The following is a 27,887-nucleotide window of genomic DNA, read 5'->3' as shown; positions in this document are numbered from 1 at the left end:
GCTAATGGGCCTAAAGTTGGATAGGGTTAGCGGGCAGCCCTTTTTATAGATGGGAACTACCTCAGCACCTAACCATGACCCCGGCAGATCAGCTCCAAATAAAATCTCATTGAACAGAACAACCAGATACGGTGCCCATATTTTTGGCTGCGTACGAAATAGATCTCCTGGGAGTTTGTCCAAGCCTGGAGCCTTATTAGGAGGTAGCCTTCCCATAGCTGACTCAACCTCCTTCAAAGTAATACTTTCAAGGCATTCAGGGTAACTCCCATCCCCATAATCAAATCAGCTCCGGGAGGTCGACGGGTGAAGCACCCTATCTACCCCATATGGCAAGACAGGCAACCAATTCAATCCCAATTCCTTCGGGGGTTTACTGCTTAAATCAGTTATACTGTCCAGTTCGACGCTAGCGTATAGAGCACTAAAGTGTGCCTCCCACACTGATGATGCTATGTTTGGGGCACATCCCCTATCACCCCCGTTCATGGCTATTGCAACGGTAGCCCAAAATGATTTGGTATCCCTGCGCTTAAGCGCGGATCCCATCTCTTCCCATGTCTTATCCTCCCAATCCTTCTTACCCCTTATAATTGCCTTTTTATAGAGAAGTCGGGATTTCTTTATGCATACTCTATCTTGGGCTTTAATGCCAACCAGTAAATCTTTTTTTGCCTTTCTACATGGGGCATCGCACCAGGGATGTGACCTGGCCCGTGGTGGTTTAACCGCAACCAGAGGGCAGAACACATCCACTAGCTTCTCTACCAATTGCTCATGGATTTTCACTGCTCTGCCCTTATGGACATCATCCCCCATTTCAAGAATCGAAGGTATGGCTATGTTGTAAATTTTCGCCAGTATAGTGGGGGACTCCTGTAAATGCGGCCATTTAACCCTACGTCTATTATTAGTTATTATATAGGGAGGTATAGCACAGGTTGCATCGGGCAATAGGTTTGTCAGCCCAAAGCTGCCAGATTTTAATGTTAGTACAAGGGCATTATGATCACTATCGTGTCTCGGGACAGCCCTAAACTCCAGCAACCTATCCCAATATTTTATTTCCATCATTATATAATCAATGATGGAAGTTTGATGTAATCTGTCAAACGTAGCTGTCCCTGGTCTATCGGGATCCACCCGTCCATTACACGCCCGCATAGAAGTTGAGAGGGTAAATGATTGTAGTTGCAGGACCAGTGGAGTCCAGGCATTAACAGGGGTAATCTGTGGTTCGGGGACATGCCACAACTGGTCTTCATCATCCTGTTCGCCCCACTCTGAGCTCACCAAGGGCTCAAACTGGCAGTTGAAGTCTCCTCCAATCACAAACACCATTGTTGGGTCAAGTGACTGGATACAGTTTTTGAGTACATCAATTGCAACAGACTCCTGTCCACACTTGGCGGGTCTTGAATAAATATTCAATATAGCCAACTGTGGCATATTTTCTGGGGTCAGGAGTACACACTGGACGTCTGGGGAATTAATGTGCATTTGTACAGCCCTGACACCCAAGTGCGTAGCCACCCATATTGTGAGCCCGCCCGATGGCCTCCCCCTGGCCCCAATTGTAGCAAGGGTATGAAAAGTAGCATACCCAGGCATAACACTCTCCTCCAGTGCCCAGGTTTCCTGCATCAGACAGATATCATGGAGAGCCATAAAGGAACCCCACTCGGGCAATGGCAATTTATTTTTCAATCCAGCCACATTCCAAGACAGGATTTTTATGTAGCCCTTGGTTCTTACTAGGTTGCTTTGTACTCTTTCTATACCAATATGGGTCGCAGCATCCAAGGTCGGGTTTCTATGCTCAGGTTTCCCTTCGCTAATCTTATTAGGAAATAGTAAATCATTGGGGACACTAATTTCTACAGATTGTTTTAATGCCCCCCCGTTGCATCCTGTCTTCAATAATTTGAAGATGATTTGTGCTTAGGTTCATTAGGGGGGAAAAAGAAGCCTTTCCCATTATCTCACTGGTTTGTTTATCTATGCCACTAGCCATGGGGGATGTAGGATAGTATCCCTCTGGGCGTCAATTGACCTGTTCAAGGGGGCTTAACCTATTATTTTGAGGAAATAGAGAAAGCAAGGGAGAGTATGAACTTATATCCTCCCCAGCTGCTATCTCCTGGTGGATACTATAGGGGGAATTATCATCATAAGCCCCCCGTTGTCGACAGTTCGAATCCCAGCCTAATCTCCTCTGGACATTTGGGTAGAAGTATGAAAGAGGCAGGGGGAAGATTTGAGTGTTCGACCAGACAGGCAGCCCATTACATATACATTCCACGACACTTTTGTGTCTAAAATGTATGATCACACAGTTTCCTGTAAGGGTTTTAGGTCCAGGCCCAATCCAATCGACTCTTCTAACTGTCAAAATTTCTCCAGAATGTCTGGGTGGTGAGGGTCTATTAGTCCTTAACCAAGGTATACATTTATTTTTAAGGTCACTATGATCCTCTTTTTTCCCGTGGGCCAGGGGTTGGACCCCAGTGAGAACCACAACATATGGCAAGGACTCCGGGGGAGATTAATGATGGGCAATTTAATAAGGTGACCCCTTGCTGAGCTATTTCCATTTCCTAGGACTTGTCGATCTCGGTTTCATGTCCCAGTGCTAGGTCCACCCCTCGGCACTATAATGGAGCCACCCATTCCTTTCCCGTCGTTAGGCAATAACAAAGCCGGGGCCGTAATTCGGTTACCTACTATCTGTGTAACTACAGGAACTGTATTATCAGTATTGCTGCTAGGCGAAACTCGGGCACCACCAATTCGTTGTAAGTTATCCGAAGTTAGCCTAGCAGCGGAGTGCCCTTCTACACCATTTACAGCTCGTGTAATAGAGTTGGTAATACTCGGGTTCAATCCATTAGTTTCTTTTGATGTTTGGCTCACAGTTTTTAAGTTCCCTTGGCCTATGTTGTTAAGTGTAGAGACCAATCTATCCACTTTACATACCAGTGGTTTAATAAGGGAGCCGATAATTTGTTCAATATGGGACTGAAAATCTAATAATAGATTAGTGACCTAAGTAGGGGTTCCTGCTGAGGCTGTAGATGGACCATCGACAGCCTGTGCTGGTACAATCAGGGATGTAGTTTTTTTGGTTTGTTTCTTTTGGATTTTACTTTTCGTGCTTTTTGGGCGACAATTGACTGACTTCTCCACCAAAACTTGCGGAGCACATTTGGGCGGTGTTGGGCTAGTAACAATAGTAATAACGGGCTGAGCACAGGGCAATTCAGAAAAAGATGACGTACGAAGAAAGCTGCAGTCAAGGGGATTAACTACCGGTATGGACAAATCCCCCTCTTGCTGTAGTGGAGGGGCGGCTGGAGTGATAGATAATCGCCTCTCCGTGTTTTCTATTGCTGTCGCAACCACCCATATCGTTTTTTGAAGCATCTTATCAATTGCTGTTAAACTCGGGAGGGGTTGGGTCGTGGCAGCACGTTGCCTAGTCATTGGGTGAGATTTAATGGTATTTTTCCCCATTGCAGCCGTTAATACAATAGAGCTTTTGTAATCAAGCAAATGTCAGTCAGCAAATGTCCCCTCAATACCTACAGTATTGAACCACATATAAAATGTAGGGATAAAGGCTATTATACTGTAAGATTTTTTCGATACAAGGACACCCTTCTTACCTTTACATCCCACAGTACCTTTTGTAAATATATCTATTGTCCAATATGAGGGAACGGAACTTTGAGGGGTGGCCCGGCCCGGTCTCTTCTGGCCCCTGACGGCCACAGACGGCCCGCCCTTTGCCCGGGCTTAGCCCGGCGCGTCCTCGCGGGACGAAGGTCCCAGCTGGCTCTTAAACGCCTCTTGGTGTGCTGAGGTAGGCGACGTGCCCCGGGTACTCCTGGGAGTTGTAGTTCTGGTTCAGGCCGGCGGAGACAAGCCCGGCCGGCCGTGCAGGTCACTCAAGCCCCGGTAGCAGACAGGCGCAGGGTGTTGGGGGCGGAGCCAAGCCCGGCCCCGAGGAGGAACGAATGGCAGCAAACTGCCGCTAAAGCGGCAATAATGGACTTGATAATATGCCCTGGAGAATTCCCATAGAAGCCCATGTTCTGGTGTCAGCATGGGCTTCTATTGCAATTCCATAGAGCATATTATCAAGCCTATTATCGCCGATTTAGCGTCAGTTTTCTGCCTCTAAAGCGGCAATAATTTTAACGCCAGACCTTGATAATATGCTCCTTGGTTCGGGGAAGCTGACCAGCCAATGGACGACATCCATTCCAAAACGAGTCAGGTCGAATCTGTGCCTTGAATGGGATGAATCTTTCAGATATAGCTACATGTTGTGTTGTGGCCAGTTAAAATAAGCTGATTTTTAAAACAGGGTTTTTTTTAAAACAAGCTGATTTTTAAAACAGAGGGTTTTAATAATTCAGCGGTCAACCTAAGGTTCTCTAAGTGCACAGTGCAATCTTTTTTAATGTCATTCTACTAATAGCTACCAGGGAATCAGGGTTCTCAAAGTAATCTGAAACCCCAAGTCTCGATAAAAAACGTTGGATGTATACCAGCCACGGAATGCGAGTGAACAGCGTTGATTTTAAGCAATCCCCAATAAAAGTACAGTTTCGGGCGGTATTTCCTGTGGTCCAGACTTTATGCCAAAGTAAAATGGGTTGCATCCTAATTGGGTCAGTGAGAGAAAGGACCACCAACTCAGCGTGACAAATGTATGGGTGCTTTTGGGGGTGGCAAGTAGAAACCTCAAAAACTCATTCTCCACCAATTGCAGTGCTGTACATTTTGTATGCCCCCATATCCCCGCCCCATACAATGCTATGCAAATACATTTGGTCATATAAAGCGTAATCATCTCCGCTTGGGTGTTTGTGCCCAACATGGTGGCGAAACCTTTGAAAGGCCATGCTAGCATATCTAAACAATAGGGACATGGTAGATATAGCGCAGTTCGATGTACCATCTTTGTTGAACAGGACACCTAGATATGAAAAGCTATTTATAAAATCTATATTGGTGTACCTGATTACTATCAAAACAGAAGTCGGTTTTCATGTCACACTTCATTATAAATGTTTTACACTGATTAACTAGCAAGTCGTGATCCTGCATGAATTTAGCAAAGGTGTTAAGTAGGGACTGCAAGGCAAGGGGAGTTTGTGCCATAAGAACGGCATCATCCTCATAGAAGAGGGCCGGCACTGAAAGATGACCCAGCTGAGAAAGGCCTTTAGAATGTATAATCAGCGATGCGCCTACATTCATTATCTATATATGGAAAAAGAAAGGGTGCTAGGACTCAGCCCTGGCTTACCCCTCTCTCCACGCTGAAGGGCTGAGTGCATTCTCCCCTGATGCTGTATCTTACCCTAGTTTTGGATCCTGTATGGATGTCTCTCAGGAAATTAATGATTGCTGTCTCAACTGCCATGTTGCACATAATTGTCCATAGCTTAGAGTGAAGGACATAATCAAATGCTGAGGACAGGTCGACAAATCTAAATTCCCACCCTTAATCTTAGTATGTTTTTCTGTTAACATGCTTAAATTGAGGCCATGTTCAAATTGTCCCAACCCCAGTGCGAAACCCATACTGAAGGCTTGACAAGATATCCCTTGATTCTGCTCACTCTTGTAGCCTGTTCAGAATAATACGGCCCGCTTTCTTCACCAAAAAGTCCAGCAGGGAAATCGGCCTATAACACGCAGGATTATGTCGGGCTCACTTTTTATAAATAGGTACGATCATTGATTGCGCCCACGTGGGAAGATATCCTATATCCCGGTCCTTAATACAAGTTGATAAGGGTCCCCATAAAGCGATGTTAGCTTTATACTGGTCCACTGAGATAGCATCAGGGCCGGGTGCTTTTCCACCTTTACTAGCAGTAACTGCTCTGTTGACGTCCTACAAACTGAACTGAGGAATTGGGGTGGTTTGGGTGAGACTAAGATGTCATTACATAGCCTTGGTGCACGATGCATCAGACCATCCATTTTTCTCCTTGTTTTGTTTCCTGGTAACAATGAGACACTCCTTCAACCAATATGAGATTACCAAAAAGGCATTGATAATAGCTTTGGGGTTTTGGGTTTCATCTACACAGATATCAGAGTCTTCCCCTTTACTACATATTAGTTGTCTTAAAAACCCCTCAGGGATAATCTGTTGCCACCGCAGGGGGTAGGAATTGAGAGTTGCTAGCTCAAGCTCTCCAGTCTGGGCCCAAATGTGGCTGCTGTGCTTTTGGTATAGCAACACAAGTGACATTTGGACAGACTGGGGGAAGTGGTCGCTTAATGAGGTAAAATGAGTATTAAAATGAAAAGCGTGAGCGGCGCAATAATTAGATAATAAGATGTAGTCAATGACGCTGTGGGCATTTCTCCCGTTAAAAGTACACCTAAATGGGGCATATGGGGATGCAATTTCATTAGAGGATGCCAAATTGAATTTAAATATCAATTGATTTAGCTAGTCCCCATATAGATTATGAATAAAATGTGTTTGGCCAACATCATCTAAATTGGTAAGACCACATATTTTTTCAGAAGGTAGACTACATAGTCGGGTATTAAAGTCTCCGTCCAGAGAATTAACAGGTGCTTGCTACTACTTTTCCAAATCGATCCGAGTATTCATCCAGGTTTCACAAGTTTGTTAATATATCACATATGGCTGCATTATTATAGAAGTTAATCACTGCTAGCCGTGCTGGGCCAGTATCTTCACATACAATTATTTGATAATAAGGATGAACTAATTCTTTACTTATTTTAACAGGTTGTCGATTGTTAGAAGCAAAGATGCATAACTCGCCTTTTGATCTTCTGTGTGATGTGGGGGAGGCAGGAACATTATATGTCCTATAACCATTTATGTGCAGGGGCTCCATGAGCCCAGTCTCTTGGAGACATAAAATTGAAGTCCTCTGCAAATTCTCTCCATTCTGGATTATTCATTTTGTTCCGGAGACCTGACGCATTCCAGAACAAAAATCCAATCGGTTCAGGGCAGATTTCGGGAGGGCTCACTTCATGGTTGATTAATGGGATAACTGAGGTAGTATCCGTAGTTAGCTGCGTAATAAATTTAAATTGTGGGGTATTTACCCCACTAGATTCTTGAGTGAGTATCCTGTTTTCAGAGTTGTATGGGGCGGTAAAAATCTCTGATCCTCCGACAGAACCCCCCCCCCCCCGAATACTCCTCACCAAGTCAATCTAGCCCATCAAGACTTGATAAATTCTGAAACCGATTATATGTTGGAATGTTGAAGTTGATTGGTGGTGTAAGAGCAAATGGGTTCTTTGATCGATTAAAATGCGGTGACAAGCTAGGTTGATAAAAAAAGCCTCAGGGGAGAGAGGAAACTGTGGTAGCAGATACATGTGTGGGCCTGGTACTGCTCAAAACAGCCTCCGCCAACCTTGGCGTCTTGAAGGAGAGGATGGCACAGTCTCCTGACAGAGTTTTCTGTGTCCTGCCCACCCATATAATTCGCCTTACCATCTTTATATCTTCAAACAAATGCTTAGGTAAACCTGATCTAACCCCTAGCCAATTTAAATCCTTATTTCTGAGAGAGAGCAATGATTCAGTGCTCTACAGAGATTGAGTGGGAACTTTTGCCAGGATGATTGGAGTAGCGGCTGGAGGAAGATCTAATAAGTCAGTTATCTGAGCCAGAAGGGCTTGTCGGGGTCTAGTGCTGATTGGCGATAACATGACATTACCAGTTTTCTTCCCTCCCATTGGTCCTCTCTCAGGATAAACGGTAGACGTTATCTCCTGTGTGATCTGATTACGTGTTTGTTTTAGTTGCCTCTGTTTACTACTTGTATGCGTATAACAACTGGCTGCTACATTAGCTGTGATATCACATGGTGTCTTATGTTCAATAATTCCAAAACAGTGGTGCATTTAGTTTCTAGGTTTTTTTAGACAAGTGTTTTTGGATTCTTGTGTGTCTCTCAAATCAAATCAAATATTCTTTATTCGATGAAATTTCATCATAAAAGAGCAAAATAGCAACACAATACTCTGTGTGTCTCTCACAAAGTGTTCTAGGGATTTAACTGCCGTACATAATAAATATAAGTTTTGATTCTTTGAATCACTGGACTCCTGATTAATTTCAACACATGTCACTATCAGGGACTTGTTTTAGGATTTAGTCAGTTTGTTCTGAGTTGTCTCTTTATTTGAGGTGTTAATTGTAGTGCGCTGTTGAGGCTTTTTTATGCGTTTAGGGGGAGGTGAAGAATCACAGTTGAATGAATTAATAGTTTCAGATGAATGAGGAATGCACCCATTCTTGCCCTTACCACTCACTGGGGGTCTACCTTACCAGCGGGGAGATTAGATGGTAATGTAGGGACCGATATACGATCTCCACAAACTAGCAATGTTTCTTCGACAGGGGAGATTTGTTTCTCAATAACCCCCAAGGCTCCTTATATGTATTTTAATAATGAGGTCCACTATCCCCAGCGATTTTCTTGTTGCCCATATTTAATTAAAATGTTAGTTAACAAGCAGGATAACCAAACTATATAAATGCAAGCATAGAAAAAGTTACACATTTTTAAGGTAAGAGTCAATTGCTCCATCTCCTTCTTAAAGTCACTTAAAGTCACAGCACAAGTCCAACCAAATGGATTTATTATGCCTTTAGAGAGTGTGTGTGTGTGTGTGTGTGTGGATGTGTGCGTGTGTGTGTGTGTATCTGTGTGTGTATATATATATGGTGGGTGTATGTGTGCGTGTGTGTGTTTATATGGTTTATATTTCCCTTATATTTCCCTGTAAAATACTTACATTCATGTGATAAAAGCATGCATGGTGAAGGCATATGCTTGCTGAAAGAAATGTATAGGTAGGTATAAACACTTGTTTTGTATTCACACATTATATATATTTTTTTTAACATATATTTATATATGCACATATATTTTATACATATATGTATATATTTACACACGCATCAATGCATATGAATGTGTGGGTCTGTGTATACATATATTTTTCAGGCCCCACAACCCCCAACCCGTACCCACACTACAACAGAGATTTACCCGTCACAACAAAGCCCATATCCAACTTAAACTCTAAAATTACTCTTGCCACCCAAAAAAACATACCCAACCTAAACCTTCAATATCTCTTTCCTTTTCAAAAACACATACCCACCCTGAACTCTAAAACTTCCCTTGTCACGTCAAAACCCATTCCTACCCTAAACCCTAAAATAACCCTTGCTGTCCAAAACCCACACCACCCTAAACCCTAAAATTACTCTTGCCACCTAAAAGCCACCTAAAAACCCATACCCAACCTAAACCCTAAAATTTCCCTTGTCAGCCCAAAACCCATACCCACCGTAAACTAAAAAAATACCCTTGCCACCCAAAAAACCCATACCCAACCAAAACCATGTAATTACTGCTGCTACCTAAAAACCTGTACCCACCCTGAACCCTAAGATTACCCGTGCCACCCCAAAACCAATATCCATCTTAAAAATACCCATGCTAAAACCTTTAAAAAAAACTTTCCCTAATACATATATAAAAATATACACTACTAACTGGCAATAGGTAGTTATAATAAGGTTGTAGTTTCCATAGTAAAAGCGTTTTTTCATTTGCAAATAACTTTAGCATCGTTTGACAAATCTTCGTGAAATTTTCATTCATAACTAGTTTGATGCTCACTTCAGCTGCTGCGGGATGATCCATCAAGCGGGGGCCGAGAAAAAGGGTCTGTCCCAAAATGGTTTTTCTCCATGTTAATTTCCATAAGAAACTGTAGACAAGGCTATAGCCCGACCTGCTTAACAGTATTACACCAAATTCGGCAGACATTTAGCTCTTGGTCCAGAAAGCACTCCTTTTGTTAAATAGTTTAAATCCGTTCAGTAGTTGCTGAGAGATTTAAAGATTTCTCAGATATACAACTGAGGCCGTGGAGGATCCACGACCCCTCTCGATCTTGTGCCTGATATCTGATTGGCTGCCAACACTTCATACGCAGCCATCTTGTGACTCAGTCGAATAGTCACAAGAAAGCAAAAATAATAATTAAAAAGGGGACAGGGTAGCAGCACCCTGACCCTGTAGACCTCTAGGAGGGGTAGCACAGGGACATCCGGGGCCATATTTTTCTAATTTTATTTTCAATGGGAGTCACATTGGATTCACGTCTCCCGCCAAAAATGAAACAAAAATCGAAGCATGGGCTCTCACGTTTTATTTAATTAGGCCCCTAGGTGGGCAAGGTTCTAGGGGAATTTAAAAATATAGGAGGGGCGCATGGAGCCCCCCTCCTCAGGCTGTTCAAATCCCCGGGGACCGTCACCTCTCCGGAGCAGTCATAAAATTATATGCAGGGGTGCCTCGCGGCTCCCCCGCTGACCCGGGAACCACCATCTCCCCAGGGCACAGAAGAAATTAGAAAATAATGTGGGGGAGGCCGTAGGGCCTCCCCGCTACCCCGGGGACTGCCACCTTCCTGGGGCTTCAATCATAAATAATGCGGGGGGACCATCTCCCCGGGGCACATAAATTCTTAAAATAAAAGTGCTAGGGAGGCCATATAGCCTCACCCGCTGCCACCTCCCCAGGGAACTTTACATGAAGAATGCGGGGGGACCCGTCCAGCTCCCCCGCAGCCCAGAGGACCGCCACCTCCTGGGGCTAACATAAAAATTAATGTGTGGGGGCTTGGCCACCCCAGGCAGCCTGGGGCACAAACACAAACAAGAAGGGGGTCTGTTGCCGACCCTTGGCCCAGGGGACCACCACCTTCCCAGGGCTAACTTTACAAAGAAGGGGGCTTGTTGAAAGCAGAGCAGCTCTGCTTCCGTGCTCGCTGTCAAGCAAGTAGGGAAACAGAAATTGCTATGGGATCCAGGGAGCTGCATGTCAGCAAAGCAAAGCTGGCTCCAGCAGGAGACGGGGAGCCGGCAAGGACTGCGTGGTCTTTTGGCTCCACGTAGTCCCCAATGTTGTGGCATAGCCCTGGAGGATGAAGTCCCCGGGGCCGAAGTTTGCCTAGGAATAGCCCCCCCCCCTCTCTAATAAAAAAAAATATATATTAAGGCCTGGCCCTGGGGAATGGCGTCGCAGGGGCTTAAATCGGCCTGGGGAGCGGGCCGCGCATACCCACTCCCTGTTATAATTTTGTTTATTAAAAGGCCAGGCCCTAGGAGACGTGGTCTCCGGGGCCGAAATCAGCCAGAAAGGGAGGCCACAAGAAAAGAATAGAAAAAAAGGCAACTTGCCAGAGGCCCCACCCCCTTTCTCCACCACACTGCAAACACGCTTTCTGGCATGCTGCTGTTTGGGAGAGGAAGTCCCCTGTGCTGGTGATGGTCCTTAGGGGCCAACTAGTTCCCTGTTACCTCCAGTAAGCCTCACACAGTGGGATTGCTGAGAGGTGGTCGGAGGCCACGCCCATTTCTCCACCACTCTGCAAATTTGCCTCTTGGCGCACTGCTGGTGGGGGAATGATGTCCCCTTGCCTCCTGAGGGCCTCAGGACTAAAGTGGACGTCTTCCCTCAACCAGGAGTATGCCAGGAGGCACGTTTGCAAAGTGCAGCTCTGTGGGTCTCACTGGAGGTAATAGGATGGCTACTTAGCCCCCAAGGACTCTGAAGAGCCAAGGGGACTTTAACCACCAACTAGTAGAACGCCAGGAGGTGCTTTTGCATAGTGGTGGAGAAAGGGGGCGTGGCCACTAAAAACCTCCTTGTGGGACTTGCTGGAGGTAACAGGAGGGGTAGTTCACCCTCAGAAACTTCCTTAGGGCCCAACTACCCCCTATTATCTCCAGTAAGTCACACACATCAGGATTGCTAATAGGTTTTTGGAGGACACGCCCCCTTTCTCCACCACTCTGCGAATGCGAATACTAGTTAAACAAGCATTTACAATGCAATAGGTCTTGCATTTGCGAGAGTTTGAGCTATTTGCATTGTAAATGACAATGCCTTTTAATTATGTGTTTGAAAACCTGCAAGCAGTGCTTAAACACACACTTTCTACTTATAGTCATTGCTTACGAGAAGCAAGTCTACCAGCAACTGTGCCTCTTTTACTGCCCTCCTTGCTTCTCATAAGTACAAAGTGCATGTTTATGCACCGCTTACAGGTTTCCAAAACACATAAATAAAAGGCATTGACATTTACCATGCCAACAGCTGAAACTATCGCAAATGTGAGAACTATTGCATTGCTACGTGCTGGGGGTCCGCACCGTACATACAGGGGTGGGGGTACGCACCGTACATACACGGGTGGGGTGGGGGTACGCACCGTACATACGGGGTGGGGGTATGCACCGTACATACACAGGTGGGGGTACGCTCCGTACATACGGGGGTGGGGGTACGCACCGTACATACACGGGTGGGGTGGGGGTATGCACCGTACATACGGGGGTGGCTGGGGGTCCGGTGCGTCCGTCCGCAGGGTGGCTGGGGGTCCGGCGCACCCGTCCGCGGGGGGGCTGGTCGTCCGGCGCATCCGTCCGCGGGGGGGCTGGGGGTCCGGCGCGTCCATCTGCGGGGGGGCTGGGGGTCCAGCGCGTCTGTCTGCGGGGGGGCTCGGGGTCCGACGCGTACTTCCGGGGGTGTGGCTGGGGGTCCGGCGCGTATGCGGGCACATGTTTGGACGTCTCCATGGTTGCTATAGTGGTTCGCTCCGTACAGTGTTTTTACCATACGGCTGTGCATTCGGACGGACGGGACGGATCGTACTTGCGCGTTCGGACTTCGGTTTCCCGATCCATACGTAAAACTGTCCGGGGACGTGTCGGACACTTTTTCCGACCCGAGGACGTGTTGGGGAATTTTCCCAATGCGATTCGTATGGAGTTTTTTACATACGAATCGTACTTGCCAGTTTGTACGGGACTTGTACGATTCGTACGTAAAAAAATCCGTATACGATTCGTACGGGGAATATTTTTAACGGATCGGAATCGGCCCCAATATGTCTCCAACAGTAAATTCGGATGCACAATTTTATTTGGCTTTTTTGCATAATTTGCAGCATCGTTTTATTCTGGTTAGGTTTCCTTAAATTTCATATAATTTATGTTGGGATTTATTTCTGGCAAATGTTCACTTGCACAAAAACCTTTCCTTTGCCCTTGGAATGGTGTATCTGTCCAGTCAGTTCAGCACATAGTATTCGTTTGCTCGTTCTGCTCCCATCAAAGGAAAAGAATTATAGCTCCTTACTCGCGCAGCGCTAACTTAACTCATTGTAGGCTAGCACTGTTACATTTCCAACAGCTTAAGGATCCTTTGGTGTGCTTTGCACTTGCGGCTTTGCTTTGGTCTGCCGTGAAATACAGGAAAGAACTGTCGACCTATGGGATGGGGAACGCGCGTCCTAAGATGGCAACTTTTAACGGGTCCCTGGGAAGCCAACATGAACTGTTTCCGATTCATTATAACTCCCTCTCTTGCGTGATGGTTTAGCAAAATATACAAAGTAGCCCGAACAGATGACTAGAAATTGCTGAGCCCAAAATGTTTTAATGTCATTTGTAGGGCCATTGGCTATTAGCCCCTGAACACTAGATCGAGGTTTCAAGGGGATTAATAAATACACATGTAGTGTGAAAGTTGCAAGGCATAGAAGGACTGTGTTTTATTTGCTGTAAATTGTTTTACCATCAAGTATGCATTTTAACTCTGATTGTTTTAAGATATACAGACGTTGCAACATGTTTTGTATTAATTGTGATATATGCCGTTTTTATGCAGTGGAAACAATGCAAAGTAAATTTGGTAAAAAAAAGTACTGAGACATGGATGAAGACAATTTTTCTTTAATGAAGTAATATGTTATTTTGTACAACCCTAATAAAAAAATATAGTAATTTGTTAGGTCTTACATATTAAAATGTTACAACCAGTATAAAGTATATCACTCACATCTTATTGCATTTAAGCTCTGGAACAGATCTACTTAAAGGAGCATCGCAGGCTGGCTGTTAAGGTCTGCCTTTTGCCACATTTTTTACTAAATAGTCCATTCTGGGGCTGTCCAAAATAGTGGCCTGTGAGCTGGATTCACACCAGTTTTTCATAACAATCACCAAGTATGTCAATGATTTTCATAGAGACTCATTAAGTGTAAATGTATCTTCTGTGGGTCTCCAAACAATCTGACATGGATCTGGCCCTCCAGCGCATACGCTGGACACTCAGGAGACATTGCCCACCTTCATGTTATAGGTTCAACACTCGATCAGGGTAATATGAAATGTATTGGGATGAAATTACACCTCAATAATCATGTGTCCTTGTACTGTGAATGCACTTTAGAACACATTACAAGAGGGCGCTTAATGTCGATTTGGGGGGAACAAAGGTTTCTCACCACATTCGTATTACTGGCTTTTAGTAATTGCGCATGTGATATTACCACATTCAAAATTACAATAAATGATAATAAGAGAAACTCACCAGGTCAATCTGGGTGGAATTTGCCACTGCAAAAAGGTGCGAAATTCAGGAATTCCATGCATAGATTTGGAGGTAAATTACCAGTAAATATGGCATCAGCAGTACCGGTTCCAGTATTACCACACTGCATTGTCATGACACACGTGATTCAGGCCTCTGAACAGGAAGCTCTGTGCTGCTCCTGTATCTTTAAGGCTTGCTATTTCTCTAAAGTGGCTGGGAGAACAATACGATCCAATTCTTATGGGGATCATATGCTCCTGGTAGACCACAGCCCAAGTGGGTTACACTTACAATGGGGATGTGCCAATGCCCTCGGGCACTAGTGCAGAAATGAACAGTTATGCACCAACAACAAAAACAAATGCGATTTTTTGGTATGGGCTTCGGCAGATTTTACATGTCTTTAGGTCGAGAAATTTTAGACCATTCTAAAAAAAAGCCATTTAACATATGAAACCACCACAATTTAACATAAACTAATGAAAACGTTCCTTCATATATGAAAATGTGCATTCTTGCTGAAAATGAAACTGTGTTATGGCCCCTGAAATTTGGTACCCCTCGGGATGTCTTTCAGAACCGATTCGGTCTGCTCAAATGGTTTCCGGGCATCGTAATCAGTCGTTGGGAAATCTGTAGGATTCGGTAGGAAACAAGGGTTCCGAATCGGATTCTGCAATACCGATTCCCATCCGGAGCCTTTCCTAACGACATTGTAATCGGCCTCTTAGTTTTTTTCTTTTGTCTTTAATATATTACTGGTACCTTCATTAGAAAAGGCTGGTTTTTTTTTAAATTCATCTGAGAATGTAAATGCAGGGACGGAGGGCTGCTGCCCCTTATAGGCCTCAATCCCTGCATTTGAAGCCAATCACAGGGGGTTTCAAATTGAGACCTTCCTAATTATTATTAGGTTAGGCAAGTTGGTTTTCATCTCCCTGTGAATGCACAGTTTGTGATGTGACAGACTGGTGTTCACACATTATTTGCCCCTTTCACTAGCTCTATGTTTATAAAGCGTTCCTATAGTTTGTGTTGTACAACTCCAATCACAGGCTGATATTTGTATATTTGCCAGGAGTGGTCACTAGTACTTTGAAGTGGTGGTGGTGGTGAGAGGGGGGAGGGGGGGGGGGCAGGGTGGAACACAAAAAAAGACAAATAACAAAAAATTGAAACTGCACTTACCTGCTCCGATGGCCGCCGCCTTCTTCTCAATCCTCGCGCCCATGTCAGGAGCCTGGTGCACACCAAGGAGGCTCCCAGCGCCTAATCCCAGCGCAGCGCACATGCTGGGAATGTTATTACTTGGTTCGGCGCTCAGACATAGAGTGGGACCCTGTGTTGGTTTCTCCATCCAGCTGTACAACGCAGCCGGCTGGAGAAGGGCAAAGTGGGCATGATGGTTTGGCCGGCCCTCTGGGACCGGCCAAACCATCATGGGCATTTAGCAGTGCTCACCACTCCCCCCTTCTCCCTGGTGATGCAGCTGTAGCGTCACTGTGGCTGTCCCCGCCCCTCCCTCGGCTGGCAGGACGCAAAATAAAATAATAACAAGGTTTTATTATCATTTTATTTGTCCTTGCCCCTGCTGGCTTTCAGTGGGGGGGCGACGCTTCTCCGCCATAACGGAGGAGCCGCCACTGATATTCGCCTGCTCCAATTGTTATGCAGTAAACGTAGCAAAATTGTTTATATGTGTATTCCCAACTCTTCAGTTTCCACTCCTCTGAGTGTCAGAATGTTTAGGCCAAATTGTGCTGTCTGGTGGCGAATCAATGGCTTGCTTTTCTTTTCAGGGCACCATTGTGAAGGCTCTGTTCCTCATCAACCCCCACAACCCCCTGGGGGATGTCTACTCCCTCGCAGAAATGAAGGAGTTTCTGGAGTTTGCTAAACGGTAAGGAGTGTGCACGGTCACCATCTCCTGCATGATGTCATAGAGTTCAAGGGTGAAGAAAGACTGTCCTGATTTGAAGCATAAAGCAAGGTAATTTGTTTTGAAAACAGGAAGCTATAAGCTTTATCAAAAGCTACTTGGTACCATTGGAATGTCATCTATTATTCCAGGAACCATGCTGTTCCTTTACAGAGTACACTAATGGCAAACCACTACATTCAGTAAAGTGCCTTCCATATGGTGCATCCAGCAGTAATCAGGAAAGGGAGTCCACCATGCATGCATGATACATCTATTGGTTTTCACCAGGTCAATTCTGATATACACAAGTAGAGAAGAAAGGGCACATGTAATTGAAAAGAAGTGAGGGGCATATCATCAACGAGGCGATAAAAAAGTATCGCCACTTTTGCGTCCGTTATAGGACGAAAAGCGGCGAGAATTTTAACGCCCTATTAGCAAGGACACACTAACGCGTGAATCCATGCTTCTTCGCCCTTTCCCTTAACGCCCAGCTTTGCATCTCTAATGAGATGCAAAGTGGGCGTTCCTCCCCAGAATAACGGGAGAAATGTCGCTAAGCGACATTTCTCCTATTATTAAGCCTCATGCTAAGAAGCATAGCGGCAAGAAAAGTAGAGATAACCTCTGTTATCGCCACTTTCCTTACGCCTGCTTTGAAACTGACTTAGCCATGATATCCTATGGAAGGTGGATATCATGGCTAAGTATGCCTTGCCCTATCAGCAAGCTATCGCCAAACCCTTTGCGATTATCACTCTATTTCCAGCGATAATCGCACAGTTGGCAGTTTGCGCTCTGAATTTTATCGCTGTGGAGATAAGATAAGATAAAATTCAGAGTTGGCCAGCGATAATTGTCCTCGCGCTAAGAGCGCTGAGCGATAATGATCGCCGGCCTTGATAATATGCCCCAGAGTTAGTCGGTTTTCATGGATCATCAGGTCAGGCAATGTTTCTTGTCTACATCGTGTGTGGCAGATTTTGTAAAAATAAATTTAAAGAGGTAGTTTACTTAATTTGTAGATAGTTACGGATAAGGCATACATAGAACGTACAGCTGTGCTACAGAGATTGGAGTTCTACTTACCCCTATCACCACAAAGTTAGACGGCAAGGTGGAATGCATGCAAACGGTACGCCAATAGACTTAAACGACCCAGACGTTTGTGATGCGTGCTGTAATTCACCATGTGGCTGTTTACCACATACGAGCTAACACTCAACCGTTTAATCACTAGTTATACGAGGAAATAATTTTCTAAATCTGTTGACACAACATGACTTGCTGAGTTTGTGGCACAACACTTCGGAATGTCTTGAAAGGCTTTTCTTTTTGTTAAACCATTGTTATTAAAAAGCATGTTACACAGCCATTGGGAAACATAGCATTCAATCATGATATAAAACCTTCTCAGCATAGAAAATGCATGGCCTGCATCAAAAAGTGATTAGTATGTCGGTCACTGATTAAATGAACCCATACTTTTCCCCACAAGGGATTGGCAGCCCTACACAAATGAACTAGAAAAAGGGGAGGACATGGTGGGGCAGAGTGGGGCAGCAGACTCTATTGTGTAATTGTAAGCCTTAAAAAAGAGTGGATGTTTTGCTTTCTAAAGGTGTGAAAAACATTAGTGTGTCTGAACCCTGCTCTTGATTGGGATGGGGGATTGCAGTTATTTCCCATGAACAAGGAATTCTCAGTAAGTGCGGATCATAAGCTTGCGATGATTAAGTTACCAGAGGATGGGCGAACAGCAACCTCAGTTTCAGACCTGGTCAATAAAATACAGCAGTTTATTCCTTGACTGCAGCTTTGTGTCTGATGCAGGGGATGGGACAGGCAGTAGCTAAAGGGTCAGATCTTGTATGCTGAAGTGTGTACCCTTACAATGGTGGGACTTAACACATAGGTTAAGAGCAGACCCCTACTGAAAGTGAAGGAGAACATCAAACTAGCAGAAATCTAACGTACAAAGCAGCTTGACAGCGTATAACTATAACTATAACTAAATTCATTGATTTTTATGTTCAGTGAGAACATCTAGTATCATGACTCTGGAAGGAAGAAATAACTATGACATAGACCTATCTCCTCAGCAGCTGGTCAAGCGTCCTGATCACTGTCCAGAAAGCAGATCGCTATGGCATAAAAAATTCAGGAGCTGATCATCCGATCCGCCATTCAGTCGTTCATACAAGGCCATGTTCATCCTATCTCCACCCTTCGGTCAGTGTAGTTACTGAGTCTGCTCTCACTTTCCTTAAAACGCAGACTTTGGCATCAGCCATTGCTGTGGCAGCTATCTCCTCACATGAGAGATCATACATGCTGTGTCAGGGATTGTCTCATATATAGCTTGGCTCTAAGTCCTTGGCAAGTTTTGACAGAACCGTAAGATGAGTCTTATGTCACTATCTCAGATCTTGCATCCCCAGCAGAGGTAGTTGGATCTTAGATTTTGCCTGGGGAGCTTGGGCAGGGATCATTTCCAGCTCTCTAAGATCTTGAAATACCCGAACTTCAGTCTGGCATCTCTTAATCCCTTGTCGTAGTGCAGCACTAATTTACCTCCGTTCATCTGTGAATATGCAAATTGATGTTGTTCCGCCTCCGAAGTTATGGTGTAGAGGCACATATAAGTGCTACTCTTGCACGCTGACATTAATTCCTTTCTTGCTGGCCCTTGTATGTGAATCCGGATCTTGCTCCCAACCTTTTCTTCAGCAGTTAACAAGTTTTTTATTACAAAATTCTACTTCTTTCCCATTTGGAAGAGAAATATGTTCCGTCTTAAAACTACCCTATATATGCCTTGTAGGGACTATTGGGGATCCTCAGAAGGTGTCCCCCGTCGAGGGATGAATTCCAGAATCCATCACAATGCACCTTAACTTTCCATCAGCAACGTTGCAATACATTGAGGCCTTTATAGAAGTCATGTTGAAAATTTTTGTTACTAAACAACAACGTGGACGCACCCATTCGGGGATCCAAAAATAAAGAAGACGGCAAAGCCAAGCCCACTGGGAAGAAGACCAGAATCCGGGGGGGCAACACGAGGAGCAGAACCAGGGACCAACAAGCGGGACCCAGCAACAGAGTTTAGTGACCAATTTATCCTCCCACACTCTCACCCCGATTGAAGAAGATGTACTCAACAAGGGTCTGGGATACGTGCCCACTAGTAGACTTGACAAATTCAAGCTACATTGTGAGCTTGCAGAATTCTTCCATTAATTGAAATTAAAAGCTTTTTTTTAGAACAACCCACGAGGTGATAACTCAGAAGAGCAAGTGACACCTGCCTGAGAACCAAATCCACGTTCACAGCCCCCCCCCCATTTCAATACCGGCGGAACTCATCACCTTCGAACAAGCAGTATTTAACGACATCAAGAAAGTAGGGAAGACATTTTTAAAAAACGAGCAGTTCTGAGTTTGAGGCACTCAAAAACTTGAAGTCCAATGACCAGATCTTCATTAAACCAGCTGATAGAGGGGGCGACTACCAAGCTGAATGTCAACGCCTACTGAGCTACAAAAAGAACTACAGACGCTTGGAACTTGATCCCAGCGGTCCTCTCAGTCTGAAAATCTGAGTTCTTGTGGAAAATGCAGAAGCCAATGGCATCATCAGCAAACACGAGGCCCGATTCCTTACAACCAGTGAAGCCAGGGTTCCCTACTTCTACACACTCCCCAAGATGCACGAAGGGAGGACCCCACCACCCGGCCGACCCATCATGTCAGGCATTGGCTCACTTCTGCAGCCACTCTCTCGCTTTTGCGATTTCTTCCTGCAGCTGATTGTCCAATCAACATCAACTTACCTGAAAGACACCAAAGACCTTCTACGGCAATTAACTTCTCTAAATTTTGATCCAGATACTTCACATATGGTCATCCTTGATATCGAACGTCTATATATCAGCCTTCCTCAGGACGATACACTCAACATACTCAAAACGTCCCTGGAAGCCACTGCATGGAGCTACAACACTTCTAAGTCATGTATTCTACAATATGCCAACCTAGCACTCAAATAAAACTTTTTTGAGTTCGAGGACAAACTTCTTTTATAAATATATGGCAGTTCAATGGGCAGTACATTCCCCCTGAGCGTGGCTGGTTTGTATGTGTTTGATTTTGAAAAGAAACATCTTAAACTCAGACATGCCCTTTAGAAACAACATCAAATTCTACAAAATATATATTGATGATGTCTTTTTGATCTGGGAGGGCCTGGAAGAAACACTACAGATATTCCTCACTCGGATCAATGGGAGTGACAAGAATTTGAAATTAAGTCTCAGTGCGTATAAGAAAACCATCACATTCCTGGACCTTGACATCACAGCTGAGAGGGGACCAATAAAGTCCAAGACCCATTTGAAACCTACAGCTAGGAACTACCTTCTCCGGTTTGAGAGTTTCCATCCGAGGCCACTCTGTGAATATCTGCCCTTCGGCCAACATCTACGACTACGGAGAAACTGTAGTGATATCACTGACTGCAAACAACTAGCAACTTCTTTCTTGCCCAAACTAAAGGAAAGTGGGTACCCGGACAAAGTCATCAGCACCGCTAAAAAACGTGCCAGAAATCAAAATAGAGAAGGACTACTGGAGATAACACAATGGTCACCTACTCCAATACCACTCACGTGTGTGACAACGTACAATGCCATTTCAAACTAAGGGGCATATTTACAATAACTGGCGCATCCCTGCATATCAGCAGGGATGCGCCAGATATTGTGCGCCACAGCTCTGCCACCAAGGATGCGCCGCATTTTCAATGCGGTGCACCATGGGGCAAAAACGGCACAGATGCGTGACGCATCTGTGCCATAAAAGTGGCGCATTGCTGGAGTTGCGTCACAAGCGCAACGCAGCTCCAGCAATGCTCTGGGGTGCCCTATCTTGTGAATGCTGCATCCATCCTAACGCCTGCTTCAAGCAAGCGCAGGGTTTTGACTCAGCATGGGCCTAAAAGTGACTGAGTGAAATCTTGTAGATTTCACTCAGCCACTTTTAGGAGGCGTTCCTGCGACGGAACGCCCCCCCCCCCCGTGCACAGGAACGCCTACTTTTGGCGCAGGGCTTAACAACGTGACGCATCTGCCAGATGCGTCACGTTGTAAATACCCCGCACCATGGCGCAGGATTTGCGCCGCCGCTGCGTCACAGAAGTGACGCAACGGCGGCGTAAATGAGGCGCAAGGGGCTTGTATATCTGCCCCTAAGTATCTAAGATCATCCAGAAGCACTGGAGGATCATAGGAACCGGAAACTCAATTGGGAAAAGCCCTTGTTTTCATATAGAAGAGCACAGAGTCTCAGGGACAGCCTAGTAGCCACCCGCCCTCAGACACGAGAACACCCCACATGCACTGTTCTTAATACATGGGGCTTCTCTAACGTAATTGGTCGCTTTCCCAGTAGTAACTGTAGTGTTTGTCATCTCACACAACCAGTGAAATCATTAAACCTCAAACCGGGGAAAACATGGCAGATTACCAAACATACAAATAGCAACTGCAGCAACGTAATCTACCTGATCACATGTCCCTGCAGTCTCCGATACGTCAGCATTTACAAGCCCCTTGCGCCGCCGGTGCGTCACAGTGGCGCAGCCTGCTAAGTGATATTTACAAGAACAGGTAAAGTCACCCTGCGTGACTTAACCTGTGCTTGTAAATATCGCCCCTGTTCACGCAACACTTTGCGTGTTAGGGGTGTGACATGGGTGTTGCTGTGGGCGTTCCCACACAATACCCATGTCCACTGATGCATTTCCAGATTTACGAGAAATCATAAATATGGAAATGCGTGTGAATGCTATGCCACTATAGGGTGTCGTAGCGAGGTGCAACGAGGAGAAATTTTTTAATTTCTCGTTTGTTTCCTCTTTCAATGCGTGCTGCATTCTACAGCACACATTAGAAGAGAAAACCACCTCAATTGATTGATTGTTTTTGTGCAGGAAGGTGCTCTTCCTGCACAAAAATAATCTCCCCATGATGCAGGCATCCTTGCACCAAGGTGCAAGGGTGCCTGCGCCGGTGCATGGCAGCAGTTTGTGTGCCAGCGCAGGGAGAAGCACAGAGATGCGACAAATTGTTGTAAATATGTTGCATCCCTGTGCTTCGAAACTAACACAGCGCGGTGCAGCAAAATGACTTGTAGATCTGCCCCAAAAACCCACATCTGTGAGCACAGGAGCAATATCAGGTGCAAACGGAGTACAACCACAATGACAGACCACTACCTGGAAACAGGACATGCCACCAATGATCTGAACTGGGTGATAATTGAACAACTAGACACCAACATCTCTAATCTCCAGAACCGCCTCTTTGAGAAAGACCGCCGCTCCACCAACAGAAACGGCATCACTGATAATATACCTTGGAATGCATTGAAAAATCTCTAATTAGTGGGTTACATACCGGACATGAGAATTACCTTTTTATGTCTCCTCTATCCAGGTTGATTTACCCAACTACTATACTATACATTCCATTATGTAGACATATGAGCTACATACACAGACATCCACCTCCAGTGATTATCCACTGAAATTCCCCTGGTTAATACTCGCAAAGGTTCACGGGTCTGAATACCTTCACCCGTTGCCAGACGCTATTTTTCCTTTTCCTCTTAAATTGAGGGCTCCTGTATCTAAAATATACATTTCTACACATGCTTAGGGATCGCAACTATTTGCTGCATGGTCCTCCCTGTGTGAGCCCTGCACACTACTAAGTGGGGCGCTTCGGGAAATAAGTACGTCCTCAGGCCAAAGTGGGGTAAAAGGCCGCTTTATTGGACAGGTAGGCAAATCTATACATAATCATATACAATTCAGGACTCACTAATACATATTCCAAACTATCACCCCCCGCCCCTAAGAATTTTCCCCAACAACAAACTTCCCCAACATTGTTCGGCCTAATCCTCCTCCCCAAACCCCTATCTACATCTCCTGCCTACCTCTTGCCTCCAACCTCGCTCCCTTGCTTCCCTCTGTCCGAAGCTATTCCTAATTCCCCCAACCCTTCCTGCCTGTCTTGATCTCCTCCAACTCTGCCACCTGTCCAAGCGACAACCACCAAAATTCAAGAAACATTTTTTGTATAAACCAGCGGAAATTAATGTAACTCATTTGAAGAAACAGAAAAGGGGGTGGGTGGGCGGGCCAAAAATTAACGACCCTACCTTACCGCCGTCATAAGCAAGTGCGCAACGGGGATTTCGCGCTCTTGGCGCTCGCGCTACTAGCGCCAGCCAATTGGAATTTGCCTCCTGTCCTCGGCCATACTAAGTGCCCGAAGCTGCCCGGGGGTGGACAATCTTCGAATGCCACCCCCAGTAGCCCTCATCGGGCAATAAGTACGTCCTCAGGCCAAAGTGGGGTAAAAGACCACTTTATTGGACAGGTAGGCAAATCAATACATAATCATATACAATTCAGGCCTCACTAATACATATTCCAAACTATCACCCCCCGCCCCTAAGAATTTTCCCCAACAACAAACTTCCCCAACATTGTTCCGCCTAATCCTCCTCCCCAAACCCCTAGCTACATCTCCTGCCTACCTCTTGTCTCCAACCTCGCTCCCTTGCTTCCCTCTGTCCGAAGCTATTCCTAATGCCCCCAACCCTTCCTGCCTGTCTTGATCTCCTCCAACTCTGCCACCAGTAAAAACCCTAACCCAGGTGTTTTTCCTGTCCCCCCCCATTTGAAAGGAATTCCATTGTTATCTGGACGCTTGTCATCAATTGAATAAAATACAACTACTGTCGCCAAACAGGTGAAACCAGTTATTATTTCATGAAGCAGTGCTATATCTATATGCACACAAAAACACACACTGTCGCCAAACAGGTGATAACGTATTTTCCATATATACAAAGACCCTACCACAACCCTCTATGTTTTTTTTTCGTTTTTTTTTTTTGGGGGGGGGGTAGGGAGGGGAGGATGTAAAAGGGGGGGTGAGTGTAATCAATAAAACCATGAAACAACCTGTGTATCTATTGAATCGAAGAGTGATGCTGTCGCTCCAACAGCGAATTATCCACACCTTGTTTGTATTTGCAGAATTTTAGAGATCATCTCTTTTACGTTTAATATATAAAGTTCATTACCAATAAAAGATAAATGGACGCCATCATGCCTAAAGAATTGGTAGTCCTCTTTAGTGATTTCGTCATGAAAGAACCAATATATTCCATTACCGGAACAAAAAATTGATGTAGATATCTGTGCACTTTCGTTCTTGCTCTTTCAACTGCCGTAAATCTCCGCGCCCCTCTCCAAATTCTGCGTGGCATTAATGCTGTTAACACTAGCTGTGCTTTGAACCAGGTCTTTGATAAAAGTTCTAAATCTGTCTTCATCTCTAATAGTGATCCAAAACCTGATAGCCGCACTAATTCATTTTCCCCCAGGTGAATCAAAACAACTTTGTGTTTAATCTTACAAGAAAGCTCGCTCATCAAAGGCATTAGCTGACCCCACTTCATGCCACTCTCCCCGAACCATGACACGCACACTTCTTCAGAACAAAAACCCAAATTCTTCCCGAAATGCCTTTTCACTGAGTGTTCTGCTGCCCATTTAATGAACGAATGTCCAATTATCCAAACTTGTCGTTGTGACAGTAATAAACTTGCCACCAAACCTGAAAAGAAAAAACAATTACTAACCTTGCTTATGAACTTCAGAATTTAATTCTCTAATATATAACGTAAGCAACACTCTGAGGACCAGTGCCCTAGGTTATTGACATCACTGAGAACAAAGCCCCACCCGGCAACTTCTAAAGCCGCACCAATGGCGAACGAGTGTGTACCAAAAATTGAGAGGGTTTCTTTATTTATTTATTTATTTATTTATTTTATAGCTTCAACGACTTCTTCAAGATTGACAGCGATTGGGAAGCTTTTAGCCAAGATCCAAATAGATGCCTAAAAACAAAATTTGAAGTTGCACCTCCTACTACTAGAAAATCTAACCAAGCTTACTTGGGGTACAGTGGTCCATCTATGCTTGTAATATTACGCTTTAAACCTTTAACCGCTTGATCTGTTTTAGAACGTTCAAGAAAAATACATAGAGATGATCGGACCAGATAAACGTTCTGTACTTTGAGATCATCATGTGAGCATTGCCTAACAATTCCGATACCCTGAACGCCCCGAAAAAGAGTCAAGTCATGCATAGCTTGAAACAAACGATATTCAAATGTAGAAAACAAATCTCCTATAAACTAAATGTGATATTATACCATAATTTTAAAGAAAGGCTCTCTTTTCATATTGTCCTCTCTTTTTTGTCTTTTCACAACCCTGCAGGATTCTCCTACCCATCTGCCCTGCTGATGGCTCGTAACCCCAACAATTTGGTACTTTTTGCTGATGACTTTTCGATAAGAGCTAATGAGCAGTCAGTTCAACCAATCCCATATCTCGCTGGGTACCTGAGTCTTCCGTAAATCTGATCTGGGCGCCAAAACACGGAATCTCGCCCACTGAAAATGAGATAGGGCATCTGCGATGTTAGTTGCCAGTCCCGCAATATGTTTAACCTTGAAAATTATGTTAAACTTTAAACATCCCAGCGTAAATGTTTGTAACAACTGCCTTTTCTTGGCTTTTGCCCATTTACTAAAATCCACTACAGTTTTATTATCAACATTAAAACATCACCGTTCTATTTGCCAACTCCAAACCCTAGACAGCCTAAGTAACTATCAATCGGAAACAACTCCAGGAATGCTGTGCTGTTCTTTTCTGCTACCCATCTGGCTGGCCATTGCTCTGGGCACCATTTTCCTTCCTAAAAGAGGCCGAAACCATTAGCACCAGAAGCATCGGAGAATAACAGCATCTGCCAAACAAAATCCTCATTCAACGACCAGATTGTGACACTGTTAAAATCTTTCAAGAACCATAACCACACCTCACAATCGGCCCGCATGCTGGCAATTATCCTGATTCGATGATGTGGAAGTTAAATGCCTGACATGGAAAAAAAACCAGACGCCTACAAAACATCCTGCCTGCCCGTGTGACTCTGCAGGCAAAGCTCACATGGCCTAGTAAAGATTGAACTTTGGATTGTCAATTTGTCCACTTATCTTGCATATTCTAAGGAAATGGTCAGTTCAATTATTTTATTCTCAGGGAGCCTGGCTTCCATTCTACGCGTATCTATTTCAATGGCGAGATGTTAAACAGCAACTAGGGCCTTCTGTTTTGTCTTCCGCTAGAAAAAAAAAACCCATGTCTTGGGCAAGCACTGTAAAATCTCTCAATGCCTTTCCACACTGCTGGGAACCCGCAGTTCCCATGAATAAAAAATTATCAAAATAGTGCATCATGTCACTGTGTCCTGTTCGAAAAGAGAAACGGCACTGGTAATAATCTGAACGCTGACTTGATGTCACATCTCGCTAATTCAGAAACCTCCCCTATGATTCTTATCGTTTCTAATGCCGTATCTACAGAAGCAAATTTGACCATGTAGTCTTCCCTTGCTATAAAGTCGTTCACAGAGGAACCTTGAGGCCATGATAGATGTTGGATCATCCTGAATTCCCCTTTTGTTTTCTTAGGTACCACGCCTAATAGAGAAACTATGAGATTGCCCAACTGGCATGAATCGAAAGGACCTGCCATCCTCCCTTCTTTCACCTCAGTCAACAACTTCTTTCTTTCGATGTGTGGAAAGTCATCAACGGACCTTAAATTTCTTGCAAATCTGCGACATCTAAGGCCCTGATATCCCAGTTTAAGCCCTTCCCTGAAACCCCATTCCAGTAATGTTGCTTCATGTGTGTCAGGATAAACTTTTAACCATCTAAATAAATTGTCAACCTTAACTGGAGTAGAAGCCTGTGTTTTCAGATTTAAAGTCCAAAACCCCTTCCCTTGTTTGGGACCCCTCCTCCCCAATTGGATCGCTCTCCGAAACAATTGCATAATGGCGTGCTTCCCACCACATCTTGAGCACTCGTGCTTATATTTTCAAGGGTTTGTGCGGCGAATCCCTTATTGAAAATCCAGCAGGCGCCGGATACGAAAGTTTGTGGTCTATTCCAACTACCCCTCCCCCCACCCCCCCAGGGTGGGTGTGCTCTGAAAAGGCCGATTAGGAACCACTAAGCCACTTGCCGTATACATGGATGGAGGAGGCCCGTTGAGGGTAAATCCAGTGAAACCAGAGTTCATTATGTCCTTCCCCCCCATGGCTTATCTGGGACTAAAAATAGTCTGGCGCGAAACTCCTCGTCGTAGTGCAACCAGGCATAAGCCCCAAATTCTGTGGAAGCTTTCTTTATTGTGTTTAGGTATGTAAAATTGGCAACTGACTATCGGTGAACTTTGTGCAGTATATGCTCGCGAAAATAAGGAAAGCTGATGTCCATGTATCTATATTGGTTGGCACCCATGGTCTTTT

At 44.8% G+C, this 27,887-nt stretch overlaps 1 protein-coding gene across 1 annotated transcript in view; it reads left to right on the top strand.

Moving 5' to 3' along the window:
- ACCS (1-aminocyclopropane-1-carboxylate synthase homolog (inactive)) overlaps nt 1–27,887 on the top strand; it is a 293,968-nt gene that overhangs the window by 120,390 nt on the left and 145,691 nt on the right. Inside the window, 1 exon segment of the mRNA XM_085645812.1 lies at nt 16,290–16,390. Within this exon segment, the coding sequence (XP_085501938.1) occupies nt 16,290–16,390 (101 nt within the window).

This window comes from Triturus cristatus, chromosome 3_1 (genome assembly GCF_964204655.1).
Source record: "Triturus cristatus chromosome 3_1, aTriCri1.1, whole genome shotgun sequence".
Classification (NCBI taxonomy): domain Eukaryota; kingdom Metazoa; phylum Chordata; class Amphibia; order Caudata; family Salamandridae; genus Triturus; species Triturus cristatus.
This window is presented reverse-complemented; position numbering and strand designations above follow the sequence as displayed.